This window comes from Crocodylus siamensis, chromosome 1 (assembly GCF_052110815.1).
Source record: "Crocodylus siamensis isolate JL-2025a chromosome 1, ASM5211081v1, whole genome shotgun sequence".
Taxonomy (NCBI): Eukaryota; Metazoa; Chordata; order Crocodylia; family Crocodylidae; genus Crocodylus; species Crocodylus siamensis.
The window spans coordinates 295,166,306-295,189,183 of NC_143395.1; the positions used below are offsets into that span (position 1 = coordinate 295,166,306).

Sequence of the window (22,878 nt, forward strand, 5' to 3'; positions counted from 1 at the left end):
CAGTAGCTTTCCCAGCAAGGGCTAGGTAAAGTCATAGAGGTAGCAAAGCAGAAAGAGCAAACAAGGGAACTAGGGAGGGCCTCAGGGGGCCCTTGTACATGTTATGCATTGCCTAGATACATGTCACAAAATGGTGGCAAAAACTGATGTTTCACTAGCTTAATCACATGTGCAAATACATGTTGATATCTTCCTATCATAGTAAATTTTGATTTATTGTGGTAAAGTAAGCCCCCCTCTAACATATTTTATTTTTAGCATGGCCAGTTGTTCCTGCAGGATTATTTTTACTGTGGTAGTTCTGCAAAGTATATTCTCAGTCAAAACCAGCATTTTCCCAGTTCTGCCACAATTTGTCTACCAGGTGCCACTTGGGTTTACTCAGAAATCCATGCAATTTCTGTTACAATGCAGCCACTACACACCAGGTGGAATGGATGCAAATTTTTAGGGGTCAGGCAGTTCAAGAATCAGGTTAATTAAAACTACTTTTTGTTGGACTGAAATCTCTTCACATTTCCTGTTGGCACACAACACTGGGGCACCAGGGGGGGATTTTGGGGGTTCCCACCCAGGGGACTGTTGGGGCAAGCAACCTCACTAGGGCACTGACAGGACTTTGGGGGAGTGCCCATGCAGAGGACCACCAACCTTTTGCCAAGTGCCTCTTTGAAAGCAAAAAAAATTCTCTCAGCTCTAGACAATCTTTCTCCCTCACTGATTGTAGGTAGGTTGTCCCACAGCCTCCCTACAATGTTGGCTTTCTCTGCGAGCATCCAAAGTTGCTTTGCCCAGCATACAACAGTTTCTTTTAGTTTTCAAATTAGGGGCTCCCCTGGCAACCCCAGCAGTTTCCCAAGTAATGGAAAGCAAAGGTAGGCACCCCCAGCCCCCCCACTTCAGGGCATTGTTGGGGGAAGCACACAGCACTGGGGCACTTGGGGGACTTTGGGGGGTTCCAGCAGGAGACAAGACTCTCCCCCCACCCCACTTCTAGGCATGCAGTAATTTATTTTGGGAAGTCCTAAACTCTCTAAACTTTGGGTACCAGTGATGCCAGCAGACTCTTCTATTTATTTATTTATTTATTTATTTTTAAGGATTTGAACTCTGGATATTGTTGTTTATTTGTTAGCTGATTGACTGTTTAACACAGCCTCCTCCTTTCCTTCTCCTGGAGAGCTCCTCTGCTGCTAAAAAGCTCTCTTGGTCTTTCTTACATTTGTTAGGCTGGATGAGTTGTTTGCCTATGAAGCTGCCTTATTGTTTCCAAAAACAGGTTAAAGACGTGATTACGACATGGGAGTTTTGAGTAGCACCACATGCTTATTTAACTTTGATGTATTTGATTTGTTCCTGTGTTCAGGTGCAACTGGTGTTGAGGACCGTTTACAGGAGGGCGTCCCAGAAACCATTGCGAACTTACGCAAAGCTGGGCTGCAGATTTGGGTCCTCACTGGAGACAAGCAAGAAACAGCTATTAATATTGCTTATGCTTGCAAGCTATTAGATCATGATGAAGAAATCATCACTTTGAATGCTGAATCACCAGTAAGCAGATCGTTGCCAGATGGTTCAGTGCAGTGTAGCAGTCTAGTTGTGAACCAGTTTTCCTGTGATTTTTGACAGATTCAGCTTAAAGTTGTACTGCTTTTTTCTTCTTGTTAATTTTTTTAACATTTCTTTCTGCTTAATCCATGTTTTATCGTTAGGGTTTGTACATAAATTTTTTTATTAATTATTTATGTTCCTAGGTGTAAGCACTGTGTATCAGAATATTATTTAAGCTTGCATACACCTACGCACTTAAGATGTGCAGCTGTATAGAAGGATACCAGTGTAATAGAAAATAATATAATATGAATCCCCACAGTATAATATGAATCCATTTCTATAGCATACATGTATAATATAGTACATACCTAGTAAGGTAAATTCCAGCACCCAACATTTCCTTATTTCTTATTGACATTAACTGAATATATAAAAACAATCTATTAATACAAATTAAAAATAGTGAGTGCCTATTGAGAATAAATGTGTATTTTGAAGTTGTGGGGTTTTAATACTAGTTAATTCAGTAATTTATATTATGCTGAGTGATTTTTTTCATCTGGAAGCAATCTATGAATTTTGATGGAAAAATAACCACAGCTATGGTCAGGAATAAAAAGGTTCCTCACAGAACTTTGCTAATGCTTCTTAATTATTGACTGTCCCTGGGTTCAGCTTATCTCCAACTGACAATACAGTGCTATAATGAGCCTTCAAATCAGAACTGAAGTGGTAGACGGGCAATATCCAACTGCAGTCCCTTTTTAAAACAAAGAAAAGATAACAGTGTTTTGCCTTCCTGATTGTAATCAGTTAACTGATAAATGGATTTCCTCTGATCTCACTTCTTTTATTCTGTTAACTTGGAACATATTTTCGACAAGACCTGTGGCATTGTGGCTTAAATATTCAGATACAAGCAATAAAGTCTTTTAATTGAGTTTGGTTAGGAAATAGACTTTAAATTCAGTTAAATAACCTTTAATTAGCATTTAACAATACAAGATCAACAATCTGATTTGATTTGTAGGCATTTATGTGATGTTCATCACCAGTTAACCCAGTACTGATCTTGTTTATATAATGTATCAATTTTCCTATTCTTAGAAAAAGCTGAAAGAAATTATTTTAAATGAAGCTTTACAAGTTAAATAGAAATTACGTTTAGTGTATTCATAGAAAACGTAAAATTACGTTTAGTGTATTCATAGAAGGTGGTATCTTCTGCCACAAGAATTGAGTATGTTTAGAAAGAATTAAGGAGGAGAGATCAAAATAAATTAAATCTTTTACAGTGCAATCAATATATCAGAATGCTATCATTTCTCTTTTCTAAAGCAACAACAGGTGTAATTTATTGTATTTACTCAATGATTCTATAGCAATAACTTCCACTCCAACATGTTTATTTTTATTTTTTTTCAGGAAACATGTGCTATTTTGCTGGAACAGTGTTTGCATTGTGTAGAGTCAAAGTTTTCAAGCAATACAATAGAAAACACTTCTGGGGATATGAGAATTGGGTTTGCTTCTTTCTGTACACCATCATCTTCAGCACATTCCAAACTGGGACTAGTGATTGATGGGAGGACTCTAGCTTATGCCCTGGACAAAACACTGGAAAACAGATTTCTTTTGCTTGCGAAAAGATGTCGCTCAGTGCTGTGTTGTCGCTCTACCCCACTTCAAAAGAGTATGGTAGTGAAACTGGTTAGAGACAAACTCAAAGCAATGACGTTGGCAATAGGTAAGGTATCTTGATCTAAATGAACCTGATTTTATATACTCACCTTGAAAATGTTTTATTTTATTTCTGGCATGGTATGGTATCTGAAGCAGTTCAGAATTTTAGAAATCTCCCTGTTTTCTTTGAAAATGCTTCTGTGACCTCAAGCTCATTTATTTCAAAAGTAGAGCTTTCCAGTGCTATAATTTCTTTTTGTAAATTACAGACACATAGCACTGGCCTATGCTAAAAAATGTCTATTGTGTTAAGACACCATTATGAGGAACTGGCATAGTGCTGACCAAGGCTTTGCAGTCAACATGCATTTTAAGACAAACTGTTGAGCATCGTTTCAGCTAATCAACATGAATCCCCAAAGGTCTGAATTTTCAGTCACAGGATAATCATACAGGGCTGAGCATGAAACATCTCGTCTCCAGTGACTGCAAAGTGGTGGTTAGCATTACATCAGCCAACACAGCTGTACATGGTCATGTTCCATTGGTAATGGGGAGACTTTCAGTCACCCAGCAGTTAAACTCTTGAAGTGCCTACAGCATTCCTGCACTTTACATTGAGAGAACTCAATAAGGTCGTGTAGGTGCTGATGTTTTACTTCAGAGCTAATTAGGAAACTCCACAGTAAATGTCTCATGTAGATGCGCCCATTGTTACTTAAATTACAGCTAGCACATATATACCAACTTGGACTATAATCACACCTTCAACTTCAGTGTAGGTATACCTTAGTGTTACAAGGTATGGTAATATTGTTAAAAAAAAATTGGAGGAGCATTTTTAATTCGAGTTTCACTAACCCAAGGTTGTTAGCTGTGAAGACATGGCAACTTGGGTTTCAATTTGGTTTAGTAGCTTCAGTTAATAACTATAGGGGAACGTGGATTGAACTTTATTTGCTTACCTGGCTTATAAACTTATAGTGCCTAGACTTTGTGGCTAACTACTAGTTTATACAGATTAGACAACCTGAATTAAGAACTGATCTATTTTTGTCTTTTTTTCTAGACAAAGTTTAGGCTTCCCTATCCAGTAATCTATATCTAAATTCTCCTTTATATCAAATATTGGGTCCCTTCTTGCTTCCAGACTGTTATTCCATTATGACATTAAAGTTTCTAGGCTATTGGGCATGGAAAGTTTAGTATTGATGTATGATACTTGTGTTTTAGATCTCATTCAAAAGATCCATATGTACAGAATACTCAGTTTATCTTTTCTTGCCGTGTTATAAAATATTCGAGACAGACATACTGATGTATGAAGGGCTTTGCTGCCCTTTCTAATTTTATGAAGAACAGGTGTTTCAAACCAGACCCCTATACTACCACCGCCACCCCCGTCACCTTCCCCAAACTAACACTCTGTGGTCACTTGATTTCCCTTTGCTTTTCAGCCATTAATCATCCTTGCTTTAATTGCAAATAATGTTGTATAATATTGTTACTAGGTGATGGAGCTAATGATGTCAGTATGATCCAAGTGGCTGATGTAGGTGTGGGGATCTCTGGTCCAGAGGGCATGCAGGTAAGATTGTTCATTTACTAAAAAGTATTCTCAGGAAAAACTTGGACCAAAATTTTTCCATATGCCTGCTTGTATCCTCCCAGCCAGTTTGAACAAAGTGTCTCTTGACAGCCAGCCCAAGTAAAGAAGGAAATTGCAAGCTGCCCTGAGGTGTATTGGTTGGACTTTGTAAAAATCACTTAAGCTTGGGTTTGAGCATATGTTTATTCTCAAATCTATGATAAATTTAAACATGTTATATTCACCTCATAAAACTCAAATTATAAGACGTCTTTAAACTACATTTTCTTATTAAAGAAAATATTTATTGGATATTTTTAGAATAAAAGTCTCTCCACTATGTGTTATTTACACAGCAAATAAAAATTAAATTTAATTTTCTCCTCTGCTTTTATTTTTTACATTACATCCACTGTTCTTGTAGCATTATCCTGTGGAATGGCTGTTCAAGTGTCTTTACCTACAGTGTTCAAGTCCCACAAAGCTTCATATAACACTTACACTTTAAGCCAACCTATTCAGACATTAAGCCTGTCTTATTCACAAGGCCAGCAGAGCCTGGACTGTTGGAATTAGTTTTTTTATGTGAGTAGCTACAGTGGGAGTATAGGCAAATGCTTCTTTAAGGGGACCCTTCCTACATCTGATTGATGTGCTATAGGATAGCCGAGGAGATTGGAAAGCTGTCTGAACTTGCTTATTGGTAGAGGCCCCCAGAACTCAGTGCTGCAGTTGTGGGGACTGAGTATGTGGAAAAATTAATTCATTATAACCATTATATGATGTGGAATTAAAATAACCTCCAATGTAATAGATTCCTTGTCCTTAGCTGATTCCCCATAGATGCAGCACAGGGAGACAGATTTTCATCAGGCAGTCCATTTAAAATGCTCTTGTTTTTGTGTTGATAAGCTTAGAAAGAAAGCTGCCCCCTCAAGGACTTCAAGAAATTCACTGGGCAAATGTGGGCCCCTAGCCATGGTTTCTGATGGTCCTGTTGCCATACATGGCAATGACCACAAAAAGGGAAAGCTTGGGTTAAGAGTGAGGTAGCTGGAGGGTTTGGGGGGCAGGTTCTTTTTTTATTTCTTTGTTCCTTTGCTTTTTAAGTAGTGTTCACACATAACAGGAAAGATTTAGAGACCCTCCCCCACGTCTTTATCCTAGAGTTGCAAAGAAAGGGCACGTGCCTTTGTACCATAAACAACTGTCAGAATCTTTTACATGCCAGTACTTCAAAGGAGTTGAGCATTTGGATGTCAGAATTGGCATAGTGACTGATTTACTTTCCTTCCATATCCTATGGGAGGAGCAGCATACAGCATGAATCAGTCCTATGCAAAAAGATGAAGGGGAAATGAAAATGTAAAATTCAAGATGACATTTAGGGATGAAATAAACATGGAAATGTAATTGGGTAAAACTATCTTTCCATTCCAAGCATCCAGTCAAAATAGAATTTTAAAAAACTCTCACAATGTGTTTTAGAAAAATGTAATGGAAACACAAAATTAAAAGAAATCAACAATTTTCCCTTGGCATTGCATTCTAGTATAGAATGAGAGAATGTGCTGGGGACAAAAAAAAAAGATGTAGTCAAACTGCTGTTTTAATTAAATATTATAATAGATACATGTTCTGGATGTTGTATCTGTATCAGATAAATATTATGAACTGAAGGAAAATCCAAACACCCAAGGAGTCCTGAGATTGATTAGTAATGGCTAAAAGGAGCTTAATATGATTGCAACATGTCTGTTGTCTAAACTAAATGTTTTATTATTTTTGTACTATATTAAAGTTTAGTGTACCATCTTTTATAGACCTTTAGTTGGCAGAAGCACTTGTCACATTATCACATGAGTTTTGTCTTTTAGTCATTTGCAAATAAAAGGTTTTATGTGCAACTGAAAGGGGAAATGTCTCTTGTTTTAAAAAAGAAAAATAATTCTACAGTGTATGAAGGGAGCACTTCTCAGACAAAGCAGAAGAAACCTAAATATTGAGAATGAAGACAAAAACAAAATATAGATTAGATAGAATGTCACTAACCCAGTGATATAAAAAGCTGTAAAGTACCTGAGAGAATTGCTTAGCTTATAACAAAGTCCTGAAGTCAACTGTATTCTGTTGTTGATTTTAGCCAGTCAAAAACAGATACAATGTAGTGAAAAACGTTGGTGATTTATACTATAGAAGTGATTTGGTAAGCTCTGAAGTCTCAAAGAAACCTCTAAAGGACTTTCACATGGACAATTTAGATGGTTAAAATTGTTAGACAGTTTAGATGATTAAACACAAGCTTCCTCAAAATATTGAGTCATCTGGAGAAAGTGTCTTGGGCATGCTTTACACATCAGGATTATGATTAATAAAAAAAAATTATAACATTTTGCTATTAATTGTGGCATAGCATTATTTTACTCTCCATTTAAGTTCATCCTGAAAACTCACTTCTTCTACACAAGGATGTAATAATCCTATTTCACTCTTATTCTTGCAAAAATAAAAGCTTCACAAGTCAAACCATCTACATACACTTGGACTGAGCATCCATAAACCTCTGCTATTGCACCCACACATACCCTCCTTCACTGGTTCCTCATCCGCAATGCAGACTATAATCTTAGAGCTAGATCTGTGTCATCCTCTGTGAAGTACCCAGTTTGCTTCTTGGTACTATAAAATAATAATTACACTTGGAAAACACCGAGGACATGGAGAACCTAAGTCATCTTTCTCTTACATCGGAATACAATAGCTCCACTGACTTTCAACCAAGTTACTCCTGCTTTATATCTCTTGAGAGGGTAGTCATTCAACTCTATTGTCTGTATCACAAATGGCAGTTGGCAATTATTATTTCAACTCTTCTTTCTTTGAAGGCTGTGATGGCGAGTGACTTTGCAGTCCCCAGGTTCCGGCACTTGGAGAAGCTCTTGCTTGTTCATGGACATTGGTGTTATTCTCGCCTTGCTAACATGGTGCTATACTTCTTCTACAAAAATGCAGTAAGTGTTTGACTTGGAAGTTTTGTGGCTGCTTTTGCTTCCAAGGTTTATTTTGTCTTAAGTGAGCATTAGGTCAGCCTTCAAAAGGTTTATAAATAAGCTGCAAAGAAACCTACATAGCTGAAAGACAGCTGGCTGCCATTAACAGGAATAGGAGGCCCTACTCTGACAGTGAATGTGTTGCAGAATGTGCAAATTAAGTAACAGACATAAGTGCTGTTCAAGAAAAATTTCTTTATTGAGCAATACTCCTTGCAAAAAATATAGATATGGTAGTCTTTAACACCAAGTTAACCCAAGACTGGTGGTCTAAAGCAGTAGTAAATATGTTTTTCTCTTCCTAATCTTGTTTTTTAGCTACTTATACAAACCTTAAATTATCCTCAGTGATGTGAGAATTTGTTTCTTGTGTATTTATACAACAAGACTCTGGCATTAGGGGTCTTTTGGTTTTCTTATTTTCCTCACACTGGTAAATAAGCTGTGAAAGGAGCTTTTGAAATTCATATCTGAGCCTATTATGGACCTAAATCTCCTTCCTGTTATGCTACTACCAGAAATTGTGCCACTAAAAACTCAGCTCTTCAGTCCTGCCTTTTAACTTATTTCAGCTCAGAAAAGTCTGTGGTGTACACACACACACACACACACACACATACACACACACATATGCGCACACACACACTTTTATTAGTTTCTAAGGTGCAAATCTACCCTGCCTTCTAGTAAACTCATTATACTAAGTTAAGGCAAGAGCCTGGAAGAGAAAGGGACTTACTCTAGGATGGCTTTTTTAGATGTCAAGTCTAATGGTAATTGAAACTTGGACCACAATACAGCTGCTTCACAGAGGGACAAGCTATCTTAATTTAACTTTTACATATAGCAGAATAAGACTGAGTACACAATTGATTACTTGATTACTATAAAACCCCTGGTGTATGGTGTAACCCTCCTTTTAACTCAGTATAGTTTGTTCATCTGTCCATAAACACAAACAGTTCTAAAAGCTCTTTCAACCTGGCAGCTGCAAATTCCTTCAGCATGTAAAAATAAGGGACTAACAAGAAGGATACTGGCTTTATATCAAAGCCAGTATGGCTCACCCTAACAAAAGTCTGGGGCATGAAAAAGTGGGATAGGGAGCAAGGCCAAGGGACACGGTAATCCTGCTGCTTTTAATGGTAATTTGGGAATAGACTACAAGGCAAGTGAGGGTCTAACGCAGGGATAGGCAAAATACGGCCCGCGGGCCGGGTGTGGGCCGCCAAGCACTTTCCTCCAGCCCATAGAGCCCCTTCAAAACCCAGGTAATGGCAACTGCCTCTCTAAAAACCTCCAGTGGCAGGCAGTGGCACCACCTACCAGCTGCAGCACCTCAGGCTGTTTACTTGGGTTCTGGCTGCAAGGCAACCACCCCTGACCTCATCCTGCTGCCCCTCCCCGGGTCAGGCCATGTTTGCAACTTGAGGGGGTGGGGGGCTGGGCCAGAACCTGTGGCGCCCATGTGGGGGAAGAGTGTCTGGGCCAGGTTCTGCTTTGCTGCACAGGAGTAAAGGAAAGCGGCTGCTGGGGAGGCTTTCCCCGTCCTGTACCGTGCCGCTCGGGCTGTATGGGGTCAGGCTGGGCCCGCACTGGGGAGAAGCAGCAGCTGGGTCGCAGCTGCGGCCCAGTCAGCACCAGGAAGGAAAGGTGGTGGTGGAGCCAGATGGGAAGAGCCCACCTGGAGTGTCGGGGGCTCAGCTGCACTTTCCCCGTACCTGTGCCCATCAGCCCTGAGCAGCACATGGATCCACCGCCACTTCTGATGGCCAGTGCTGACCCAGCCGGGTCCATCCCATCTGGAGCAGCATGCAGCTGAAGCCAGCTTCCCACATGCTGCTGGGATTTATATACACTTACATTTTTGTTCAGTCCTTGTAAAATCTTCCATTTCCTCTAAACTCCCTCTTGATGACTAGTATTATTTTTCATGCCGTATTTAGTCAGGCATCCATCTACAAACATTTTCTGAAGTTGTTACCCCAAGGCTAGAATAAAACTAAAGAATCTCTTTTTGTGTTTGCTGTGCTTGTTCTGCATTCAGTTCCCTTAAGAGTGATTCTGGTTACTCCTAACTCTGAAACCACAATGGGAAACCCAATTAATAAACTCAAATGTGTTGACATTGTGGCTTCCCTCAGGAGAAGAAAATTCTAACTTCCTCTAAGATGCAGGTACCTGATTCTTTTACAAAGAAGCTGTTCTTGATAAATTGTCCACAGGGAATCAGGATACTGTGCATATTGTGCAATATTTTCTATCTCCTCAAGTTTTTACATTTGATGGATTTATGTCATTTTCTGTTCTTCAGCACAACCTACATAATTTGTGGTTTAAGATTCAGATTGCTTCAACAGCCACTTGGAAAATGAGCTGACTTATTCAGGAAAATGTTGGGATTGGTGGGGATATCTTTTAAAACACCCATAATGGATGGAAATCACTTTTCTGCTTAGTAAGATGGAGAATTTACATAAATATTCTTCCTCCCACATTTGCTGCAGCTTCTTGGTATCTTGTCTCTGCCAATAATGCTGATTGGTTTTTTTTTAAAAGGGTATCTATTCATGGACAAATGCAGTTTGTGGTCCAATTCAAGAGGATAGTTTCAAAATATGAAAACATTTTCAAAACTAAATGGTTCAGTGTTTTGGTTTCAGAACACTATGACTAAATTTAAAATTAAAATAAAATTAAAAAAAGATAGTTCTCTGTTGTGAGCACTTCAGATTAAGCAAAACTTGTTTATTGTGACCCATAAGAAAATGTTTTTGGTTCAGGAAAGAAAATGTGGCCATTTTCAGTTAACCCAAAATGAAAGTCAGTTCTTTGCTTGGTATTACCTGATAACACTGCAAAGTCACTACACAGGACCTGGTCCGAATATTTTGAACGGAGTATACTTTCATCCAAATATGCCATTTTATCAAAACAGAGATGTTTTACAGAGGCATATTGATTGCAACAGTATTTTTGACAGGATGGTTTATGAGGTCCTGGATGGACTGACTTTGGTCACTAGTGCTGAGAAAAAGAAATCTGAATTGAAAACCTTTTCAGTCCGACAACAGGGATTTCAACATGTTCAGATGTTAAAAGTATCATTCTCCTTCCAATTCAGAACAAAAAATTTCAAAACCTCCATTTTTTCCCCCACAAAATGTCATTCTCTGTCCAGCTCTGCTTCTTAGTGTCTGTCCCAACCCTGACACAGAAGTAAAGGAGACAAGCCCTTACCAGGACCCTGCAACCTTATTAAAATCTCTGATTTTTTAAGTGCAGGTTGAGGCATCCAGTCCCACTTCAAAGTTGAACCCAACATCTCCCCACCTCTAGAATAGCTTTACCTCCTTATCATGCAGGTAAAGCTAGGCAGATGGGCCTTTTGGTTTTTAATTGAGCTCCAAATGTGTATGGTCTACAGCTGACACTTGAGTCTTGTAGGCCTGGTTTTCTTTGTAAGCCAAGGGTAAGTTATGTGTTTTGTCCATTCTTGAATGACTCCAAGCAGATAACAAGGAGCATTTCCAAGACCTGGGTTGACACAGACCCTCACTGTATAATATATACATTTTTTTAAAGTCAGGATTATAGGACCATCTGTTACATTTCCAACATATTATTAAGGTGCTAAAATTAGAGGCAACAAGGTAGGGGTGGCCTGATCAAAAAGAAATTGAGTTCCTCTGTCCTTGCTGTGCTTTTTCTCACTGAAGTCTTGAAAAAAAGGTGATTTAACTCAGTCCTATCACATTGTGTATTTTGTCTTTGAGTTAGCTGAACCTGAAGAAAATTCATATCAATAGAAGATAAGAAATAAATGTGTTATGACAATAATAGATAACACCACTGTATTTATGTCCTACACATGGATGCCCATTAATATCAGGATTATTTTTATCTTTAGCTGTATTTTTTCTTTGAGAATGATAACTGTATCGGAAACTAATTTCATATGAAATAGAGTTTGGTTCAAGATATTTTAAGGTTTCAGTGGCACACATGCACACACAAGATATTTTAAGGTTTCAGTGGCACGCATGCACACACAGAGACTTGCACACATGCTTTTCTTTATATGCATGTGTAGTCTAATCCAGTGTTTCACAACCTTTTCCAGCCCAAGACACACTTACATTAATAAAAAATTCCACGGCACGCCTGTTAAGGCATTCCCCATCCTCGTACCTAGTGTAGCTCATTGCCATGGCAAAATCCCGCAGCACTCCTCTTCATTTTTGATGGCACACTTTTGTGCTGCAGCACACTGGTTGGGAAACTGGTCCAATCAATAAATTCAGGAAGATCGGCTATGTTCAGTGAGTCTTCTTATGCATTTAACTGTGTGTCTCAGTCTTTGCAGTATTAGAATCAAATGGACTTCAGAGCACATTGATGAGAGAAGTTAATTATACTGAAATTTGCAATTAAATTTTACCTCGTGTGGATTCCCCGATTGATTATAATTCATATATGGCTGTTTTGATTTCAGATGTTCGTGGCCCTTCTCTTCTGGTACCAGTTCTATTGTGGGTTCTCTGGAACTTCAATGATTGATCAGTGGTATCTGATCTTCTTTAATTTATTATTCTCTTCCCTCCCACAACTGATAACTGGTGTGCTGGATAAAGATGTCCCTGCTGAAGTGCTAATTTCTGTACCTCAGCTCTACAAGAGTGGTCAAAATATGGAGGTAAACATTTTTTCTTTTAACAGATTATATTTGATGCTGTGAATCTAAGTGAAACTCAGCTTTGTTGGCAAAGGACAGACTGGCATCAAGTACAGCAAAATAGTCTAAGAAGTTGTTTCTGTTGCTTGTTAGCATTTCTAAGACAAAGTTAGCCAAAATGTCCAAATGCTAAAAATGTTTTTAAGCAAACAGCCTTTTTATAATCTGTTTCTTAAAATACATGAATTTCGATTAGTGATTTTTTTTTCAATTTTACTAAGGACCAATGCAATTATCTAGACACTGTTATATATTTTAACTATAAGCATCAGAAGTCACAGCAAGTATTGTATAATAGAATGGATTTTTATACAATAACATATAAATGTATCCCCATGCCCCAGAAAAGAACAAGGCCTATAGCTCCTTTCTGCCTTCAGTCTCCATCCTCTAAAAGATAAGTTAAAAGTGTTCCCTGAGGGTTAATATATCTCAGCTCTGGTGAACCAAATGGTGAAGTAAGTTGCAAAGTCCAAAATCTTCTATGGAAAACACCTTATCAGCATCTCATTTTTGCTTAAAATACGTGGAGAGAACAGAATAGACTCAAGCTAAACCATTTCTGTTGATTGCATCTGCAGTTGTGTTATTTGGGAGTGAGGTCGCTTCCATTCAGTCAGAATAGCAGCAGCAAAAGATGGCATCTAGAGCAGATACTTTAAAACAACTCCCTTAAAGATAGCTGGGACCTTCTGAAGGAAGAGACTGACTCACTTTAAAAACAGTGCATTTAGTACATTTCATGCTGAGCTTCTTTTGTTTTATGGACAATTTAGTTGGGGAACTCTAGTTTTTCTCATTTTCAGTCCTTTCTGCCAATTTGTTTGTTTGGTTTTGGTTTTTTGACCCAGCTGTGGTTGTCTGATTTTATTCTTCAGCAGCCTGGTGTTCTCGTCTAGCACATTCAAATTTAAAGTTCTACAAGATAATGTCCTTCTTTTTTCCCCAGTGAATGATGACAAACATGGCTAATTTCTTTTTAAGCCCATCTGGAGATTTTATCTCATTTTCTTCATTTATAGACCTGTGTGAAGGAAGGATTTTGTTTGGCAAAACTGTCAGCAGGCTGATGAGACAAGATTCTGAGTTTAAAGCAAAGTCTGTGGTCCATTCTGAGGTTCTTTGGAATTCTCTGAATTTTCATTAGAAAGCTAATTTAGATATTTTCATTAGAAAGCTATCTAAAAAGACATGGAAAGAAAACTTGCCAAAACATTCCAACTGAAGATAGCCAGGAAGTTCCCACTCTGGGAAAGTTTTTCATTCAACCAGTACATTGATCGATAAAAGCACAAAATACCATAGTTTTATCTCACTCTCCTGAATTTCATTCCTAGATTTAAGTGGTATTCAACTGCAGGGAAAAGAAGCCTAATGAATTAATCAAAGGACATATTTGCATTACAGGAAATACATAACTAAAATCAAAATATTATTAAAATAAATATGTATTTTACAAATCAATAATGCACAACTTTATATTCCATAAGTCCAGTTGTTCTACATGATCATACATGGAAATGTAAGATTTATTTATGTCAATGGTTTAGTAAAATTCAGTACTTTTTCTAATGGAATGATTATTATGTTGATGTGTAAATATTAATTATCGTGGATTATTAGATATGGACCATGGGGCAGAGTATACCCTCTGGAACAAAACAATCCTCCCAGCAGATGACAATTTAAAGTCAATTTACAGAACGTTTGCAATTTAAGTCTCAGAATTTCCAACAAGTCCTTCCATCAGGAGGGAGAAGCTTATTGGTGGATGAAGGGGTGAAAATAGTGAGGTTGTTTGTACAAACACTGGGGGGAAAATCCATTCAAACATCCAAAAATGTCTTGAATAAGTATCTTTATCATTAGGCCATTACTGCATGTTTTTTGTTTCACAGGATTATCAACCACACATGTTTTGGATGAACATGATTGATGCCCTCTATCAAAGCCTAGTTTGCTTTTTCATCCCTTATTTTGTAAGTTATCAGTTTAGACCTTCTTGTTTCAAGCAGTCTGAGGAAAAGACTTAAAAATACAGGCTAGTCTAAATTTGTTTTCCTTCCTTTCAGACTTTCTATGACTCAGATATGGATATTTTTTCCTTGGGAACTCCCATAACCACAATAGCTCTTTTCACCATCATATTGCATTTGGCTGTTGAAACCAAAACTTGGGTAAGATGCCCAGAGACAAATTATATACAAGTCAGCACAGATATTTTATGCCTGTGTTTAATGTCACTTTTTAAATCTATGAGAAGCTTGTTTCATTCTCTCAGCACTTGCTATATTTATCAAATAGTTTAATCAAACATGAAAATGGTTATAAGCTCTGACCTGTAAAAGGACTTACCATTCTGTGAACATTAAAATGATTTATAACATTAACATGTTTTATGTACTTAGACTTCCTACCAAAATATTAAAAATTTATCAAACATGGTTTTTTTTCTAGACCTTTTTCCACTGGTCCTCTTGCATCTTCAGCATTCTTTTATTTTTCTTTGTGGCTCTGGTTTACAATGCATCCTGCCCAATATGTTATCCTCCATCCAATCCCTACTGGACTATGGAAAAATTGATGGGAGATCCTATGTTTTACTTGACATGTATCATATCACCATTTATTGCATTACTGCCCAGGTATAGTATCTCCCTTTCTATGTGCACACTAGTTATTGCACATCCCTTATATATATTGTTTGTGTTGGAACTCAGATGATGCTGAAATGATGTGGCTGAGTAGAATTTGGTGGGTGAGAGATTTTTCTATAATTTTTCTTCTATTGACGTCTGGATGAGGTGCATTATTACTTTTATTTTATAATTTGCAGTATCTAGCCAGTCGAATGTTGTGGGTTAGTATTATCACAATTTCTAGCTTATCATAAATCAAATTACCATCAGAATATTCATGTGCTTTCTATCCATCATCCTTTTTCTGTTAAATGTAAGGAATAGACTTTGCTATATTAACTGTCATTTTGTTAAAATAATCATGATGCACTTTTCTGAGGATATTTTTTCATGATACAATCTTAAACAGTTCCTGTTTCTTTGGTTTCTGTTGTTTTTTGTGGGATGGATTGTGGTTGGTTGGGGTTGTTGTTGCTGTTTTTTACATACTTATGGTCTTCTTTGTTCAGATTTCTTTATAGAACTCTTCAAGGCACACTCTTCCCAACCCAACGTCAACTTGGATGTCAGCTGCATAGGTGGCCTCTAGGGACGCGCAACCACATTCTGAGCAAATTGAAGATCAAAAAGAAATCCACCCCCCAGAAGCACCCTTTCGCAGAACCATCCATGCAGAATCCTACATCAAATGTTAATCCTTGCTACAAGGTCTCTAATGAAAACATCTCCTCACAAGTATCTGAGCATGGAAGTGAGCCAGCTCTTCCTGCACGTACAAGGGCAGAACACACAAAAGTACTGGGTGCTGCTGCCTCTCCCCAAGGTCCTCTGTTATATGGGGAAATTAAACAGTCCTCATTGGCAAGTAATGAAGAAAGATCCTTTGGATTTCATGAAATTACATGCAGCACTTCAGAGATAGAGTCAGCATCTGTAGAAGAAATGTTCCCATGGAACTCAACAATAGACCAATCAGACTTCAGTTTGTTGAAGTGGATCACATCCACTCCACTCTTTAGTCGGTTTGGAAGAGTTTTACAACTGTCATCAAACAGTTTACAAAATGAAACACAGAACAACATATCTGTGCTTGGCTCTGGGTCGTCTTTGCATCTGGGTTTCAAAGGTATAACAGAGCAGAATTCCAGCAACTTCCAAGAGAAAATTAAAGGGACCCCAGCTGATTGTTGTTTAAGTGACACTCTTGAAACCACCTTCTTATGACATGAACGCACACATGTATGTGTGTGTGTATGTGTGTGCATATATGTGTGTATGTGCGTGCGTGTGTGTCTATAATTATTTGCACAGATTTATAGTGTAATTTCTCTAATTGTTTCCAAAGATGAACCATTAAAATCCAAGGTACAAAAAGTTTATTTTAAAAAAATGTTTATATACAATATATCAAAATAAGAGCTTTAAATATAAGAAACATAAACACTTGAAATTTCCATTTATATTTGTTTATTTTTTCATCTAATTTTGTAAGAAAATGCAGTATGTCTTATTTTCCATTGCTTCTCTTGGATTTCAGTAATAATTCTTGACATGATTATAGCTGGCTCAGCAATCAGAGAGAGAAAAACATTATGGTAAACACTATATTGAGGCAATTTATATCATCTTGCATCTAATTATATTTTTTTAAAGTCTATGTGAGGTCTTATAATCAGGTTGTGAAAACAAACTCCAAGGCAAGGCTTTGAAAATAAATACTGTTAACATTTACAGAGAGGTGTATTTCACTACCATATAAATAATAACGGTATTGTTACATCACCATATTTTGATATCTCAACAATAGCATTTTATTTGTCATGATAATACAATAAATAAATTATCATTCATATTGCAAAGTGATTGCCCAGTCTGGCGTTAATAAGAATTCAGTCCTTCATTGCAGTCAGTAAAAATAACTTGCATTTGGTGGGTTACTACAATATGTCAGATCATTCATATTCAAAAGAAGAATTGCTTTGCTTTGTAAAGAGATCACAGGGTGCACTAGTGTTTGTACATTTTAGGTGATTTATAATATAAGTTTGTGGAAGCTGAGGGAGCTCAGCTTGTTTCAGCCAGCTGTGCCAGGCTGCCATAGAAATCAGGCTAATTCCTGAACAATTTAGATCCAACTTGCAACAGGGTATATGGTGGAGCTTTGTTATGGTCTACAACCTCGTTCACTTCTGATTCAGTAACTTGGAGACTACCTTTGGCAACTTTTTTGAGTATGCCATACATATCATATAGATAGTATGTAAGGCCTTGTGCATAAACAAAAACAGGGCATACTTGTTCAGATTTTCACTTATTTTCCTTGAAGCTTGATGCTTCAGACTCCTTTTCTATTGTTTTATATTAGCAGTAGATACCCAAAACTTGCATTCACCTCATTCTATTTGTGGACAAAAAAGTTCTACCCAAGCTGGCTCCCCTTCCCATTGCCTCAGTGTATTAACCTACAGTATTTACTGCAGGGGCAAGCAATTATTTCAGCTGGAGAGCTGCTTAACAAGTTTTGGTGAGCTGTCAAGGGCCACGTGGGTAGCCTCACCCCCCCCAACAGTTGTCTCCTCGGGACCAGAAGTCCTGCCTCTAAACCTTGACCTTTGCCACCAGTAATCCATCCCCTTGCCCTGGAAGTACTCCTTTTGGGGGGTGGGGAGGAGGGGGAACCACATAGTGCAGCCCAGAGCCAGTCCAGCCCAGCCCATCCTAACAGCACACGGTTCCCCGCTGCAAGGTCAGAACCCACGCAGCACGATACAGAGGGAACATACCAAACCAGGCTCGCCCCGTGCAATGCTGTGCAGCCCTCAGCCTTGCAGCTGGAACCTCATTGTGCCAGGCCAGGCTCTGTGCTGGCCAGGACCAGCGAGGCTGTTCTACTTCCCTCATCTCCAGCTGTGGCTGCTCCTGCCCCTGCCATGCTGCACTGCTCTGGGTGGGTGGGTGGGCAGGAAGCTTCAGCAGAAGGGTCCTGCCCATCCCATGGAGCTCTGACTCCACCTCCCGGCTGCCTTCCACCCGCTGTGCCAGCTCGATGAGCATCCTTGCAGGCAGGCAGAGTGGGTGGAAGGTGGCTGGAAGCTAGATCAGGACCTGGATCTCCATGTGCTGGGTAGGACCTTCCCCCTGAAGCTGCCAACTGCCTGGAGTGGCATGGCACAGCACAATGCAACTGGAGGAGGAATTGCAGCTGGAGGTGAGGGGAGCAGAACAGCCCCACTGGCTCCAGCCAGTGTGCACAACTTACGCTGCCGACCAGATCCGGCCCACGGGCCAGACTTTGCCCGTTCCTGAGCTAGACCATTTTAAAATATTAAAGAAAACGGTGACTGTCACCTTTTTAATCAGTATCTGTGTGAAAATATTGCGCTCTGGTTAGACACATTCCCTTGCTTGTAAAAACAAAATCTCAGGGTAAATTCCACACTTTTCACATCAAACCATAATATTCAGGTGGCAAGTGAGTAGTGCTTGAAGATAGTAGGGATACTAAACCCATGGACAACAATACCCTGAGACAAGTCAGGTGCTATGTGTATCCCACAGATATACTATTTTTAACTCTGGATTACAGACATGGCCTTAGTATTTTGTCCACTAAATCATATTACTTAGTTTATTAAAAGCTTCAACACAAATCCCTTCATGCAACCAGTATTCAGGGCATAAATAGTAGGGCTGTGCAGAGCTTTGGTCGCTGATTCATTTCGGCCCAGTTTGGTGGCCGAATCTCCAAATCCAGTTTGAATCAGGAAACCCATTAATCTCTCCGAATTGAATCAGAAGCCTCTGATTCAATTCAGAGAGATTCAGCGATTCAGCCGTAGACACAGCTTCATATGTTTTTTCTGCGTACCTCAAGGTACCGGGCACGACTCATGGACGCTGAGATAGTGGGGCGGATGGAGCATCCTATGGGAGCACGGGGGTTTCCCGCATGCTTGGTGACAGACCTAGAAGTGGACCAGGAATACTTCTGGTCCACTTCCAGGTCCACCACATAGTACACAGCTCCCCCCCGTGTCCCCCCCCGGCTTGGTGACTGGGGCTCCTGGGTCTGGGGGCGGCACCCAGGGTTTCCCTGTGGCCAATCACTGAGCCTGGAGCACATGGGGGGGGTCCACTAACGAGCACAGGAGCCCCCCCCCCCACTCCTGTGGAACACTCCATCCGTCCTACCATATCAGCATTCACGAACCGCACCTGGTACCTCAACTTATGTAGAAAAAATGTTTCTGTGGCCAAATAGTTGATTCTCCAAATCAGAATCAAATCTTCAGGTTCAGGTTCGGCTGAATTGAATCAGGACAGTGATCCGAATCAGCTAATCAAATCGCTGTCCCCCAAATCAGGCCAAATCCGAATCAAATGCTGCCCACTTCGCATTAATAAATAGTGGGATATGTTTAGCATGGACTTTTCTGTACCTGAATGAATTTCATCTGAAAGCATCTAATGTACTTCACATGGGTAAGAAAAGCTTTAGCCACTGCATCAATACAGCTACTCTGGGATGGAAATCAAATCACTTAATTTAATTTACAGAAACAGTGCACTTAAGGCCTCATTCAAAACTTAGTGAAGTCAATGAAAGACTCTTTCTGAAACATCAGTGAGTTTGGGATGAAGATTTTATTTTCTAATCAAGACTATGCAGGATGTTAAACCTGAATTGCAGACTAATATCGTTCATGTTTATTGTTTTCATGCCTTTCAAATGGATATGTTTGTTCTTGTTATTAAAAAAAAACGTTTTATAGTTTCAGAATTCTGGGGCTTCAGCAAGCAGCTATTGGAATTAATGACACCCATGCACTGCCAGGTATTCTGTTAATGTCCTTGATTTTGCAAGGATTAAAGTAATTTCTTTGCCTCACATGTTTGAGAAGAGTTAATATTAATGATCATCAGCTGGATCATTAGCTGGTTTAAGTCATGGGGGCTCTATGATTTCAGTGGAGCTGCTTTACACCAAATGAGAATCCATAACATCTTTAGTTTTGTTGCAAAAAACATACATCAATATTTTGAAATACTCAAATACTAAAATTAACTCCTTTCATAAAATAAGATGCAAAATTGCTCTGTTATGGCTTTGATTTTGCAAACATATATGAGTTTAATGTTATAAGCACAGTTACATCCATTCAGACCACTTGCAGTCTTAAAGTTATACTGCACACAAAATTGAGACTGTACTCTGGCTCCTTGCCAAGATACCTGTGAACATGGAACAGGTTAATTATAAGAAGCAATGCATATCTGTTTTCTTTCAGGCGATAACTTTTTAAAGGCATATAAATTAAATATAACTTGAAGCAGAGAACTGAGAAAACCAATTTCCAGATTTTGAAAGAAAATATTGAGGCAAAGTAATACTTTCCAGTTTGCCAGAAGTTCTGATAAGAACTTATGTCTTCATCCACATGAAGAATACATGCATCATTGCATCATAGCAAAGTGTAATTTAAAAATGTTTTCCCTATACTTGCTGAATTTTGGCTTGTTTATAGTCCATATTTGTTAAAATCCCAGGTCCCTTAAACAAATAAATACTAGAAATGTTTAGAATGTATACATTTGATTTGAAATAGGTAAACAGAAAAACATGGTATGCTTTTGGCATAATGGAGCAGCAGTCATAGCATTCAAAATTATTTTAAAAAATGAACTGTAAATTGCACTATCAGGCCAATGTACAACAACTGAACAATGACAAGGTTTCTTAAAAATTTCCACAAGGCAAAAATAATGTAAATTTCACATATTGAAAAATGTAAACTGTGTTTGTGTCATATGCCTTGAATCCTGCAAATATTTTTGCATCTGTTGGATTTTACATACATGAGTAGTTCTGTTGAAATCAATGACTGGGAACAATATTGCATTACAAATTCAACACCAAATTATACCATGTTTATTACTTTGATGTTAACTTGAACTAAGATGTTCATTGTTTAGCCACATTATAAATTGTGATTGAACACTGCAGAAGTGTTCAAAAACTAGCAATACCAAAAACAAAGAATTTCCTATCTGTTTAATTTCTCCATTTCAGAAATTACTTTTACTGCAAATACTTACTATTAGGAGATACTTGACAGGCACAATTTTGAAATGGAAAAAATAGCTTTCCAGTATACTTTTACACATTGGCTCAGCTATATTTAATATTGGACCCATTTCTGATGCTTTCAGATCAGTTTTAAAACCAAAGCTGTTGCAGCACCTAAAGATCCTCTAGTCCTTTTCAGAGGGGATAATACACTTGACCTGTGGCCCTGGTCAAATTCCAGTGATCTTCTGCAATGACTTAAGGGCTCTATTTTATAAGAACAGCTGATTTCTACGGCTGCTCACTAAAAGAAGTTCCTCCGGCCTCTCTAGTTCTGTAATCAAACAGGCCCTTCCTTTTTACAAGATGTAGCTTTCCAATTTGCCTAATATCAGCTTCCGGGCTGGAAATTGAATATGCTTACCATCCTTCCCAATTAAGTTCTACCTGTCAACTCGGGACACCATTGATGTCCCAGGCACCATCCACTCAATTATGGTGTTGTACAGATTCTTTACTTCTTTTCCTGAGCCTCTGTAGCATTCCAGCACCCTGCCAAACCAATTGGTCTAATTCCATGCTCTCAGTGGATAAATTTAATGCTGAACTGCATGAGCGCTCTATTACTAGACACTCTTTATAAAACATTTGAGGAACTATATGGATGAAAAGTGTTATATAAAACTAGTTCGCACTTATGTTGTTTGCAATATATTTACAATATGGTTGCAATAAATTAGATCAAACCTAAATGTTGATTCATTTGATGGTTTAATCATCTGAGTGACATTTTCTGCCTTAATCCTGAAATCTTCATTAAAAAACCCAAATCCAATTGAACTCCTTTTGCAACCGCTAGTTTTCTGTTCAAATTATGTGACCTAGCAATAAATGTAGAATACTTGTATCTAGATACACATGGAAGTTCAAGGAAATATTAGTCCTGTACACCAAACAATGCAGTGCAATGGAGTAGTTGGCAAATACATGCTGAATACAACACAAAGAGCAAAAAAGACATGACTATGTGGAAATAGTCAAGGGGGGGAAATAATTCAGTGACAAATGCCCTACAAATCCTAAGGTAGATAGAAAGATGTGTTTTGTTTCAAAGTTTTCAGACTTGTGGTGATTTCACTAATTCTTGCCTTGCCACCTTCCGACCACTTTACAAATCCCAGTTAATTAATTACAGTTCTTCAACCACTTCACCAAAAGTTCTGCTTAGGTCTTGAGTGAAGTACCATTTTTTAAAAGGGGCATCTTCTGCCCCAACTCTGAATGAAAGATACTGGCATTAAAATGCATTTACCAAAAAACCCTTCCTAGTCTCTGTGAACACAGTAGTTGTTTGTTGCAGTGCTCAAAATTTCCCCAGCTCCAATAGTTGGAGGACCATAAAAATTGCAATGCATAATCAGACTCGTGATCTAGAAAATCTAGTATCCTGCTGCATATTACTTGCTGCCAGCCAATAAATGATTCTTAATCACAGTATGGAGGTCCATTAACCCTTTCAAAAGTTACAGAGATGAGTTCTTATAGAAAATGACAAGAATACC

General features: G+C 38.5%; 1 protein-coding gene across 3 annotated transcripts in view; it reads left to right on the plus strand.

Moving 5' to 3' along the window:
• ATP10A (ATPase phospholipid transporting 10A (putative)) overlaps positions 1-22,012 on the plus strand; it is a 171,143-nt gene extending 149,131 nt beyond the window's left edge. Inside the window, exons 13-21 of one of the 3 annotated variants that reach the window (XM_090064932.1) lie at positions 1,367-1,551; positions 2,980-3,301; positions 4,749-4,825; positions 7,711-7,836; positions 12,371-12,571; positions 14,509-14,589; positions 14,683-14,787; positions 15,068-15,255; positions 15,759-22,010. In XM_090064932.1, the coding sequence (XP_089921058.1) occupies positions 1,367-1,551; positions 2,980-3,301; positions 4,749-4,825; positions 7,711-7,836; positions 12,371-12,571; positions 14,509-14,589; positions 14,683-14,787; positions 15,068-15,255; positions 15,759-16,473 (2,000 nt within the window). In that variant the 3' untranslated portion in view covers positions 16,474-22,010. Of the gene's footprint in view, positions 1-1,366; positions 1,552-2,979; positions 3,302-4,748; positions 4,826-7,710; positions 7,837-12,370; positions 12,572-14,508; positions 14,590-14,682; positions 14,788-15,067; positions 15,256-15,758 lie in introns of all 3 variants that reach the window. The other 2 variants (XM_090064948.1, XM_090064939.1) reach the window with 2 other exon arrangements.
• The last annotated feature ends 866 nt before the right edge of the window (positions 22,013-22,878 follow it).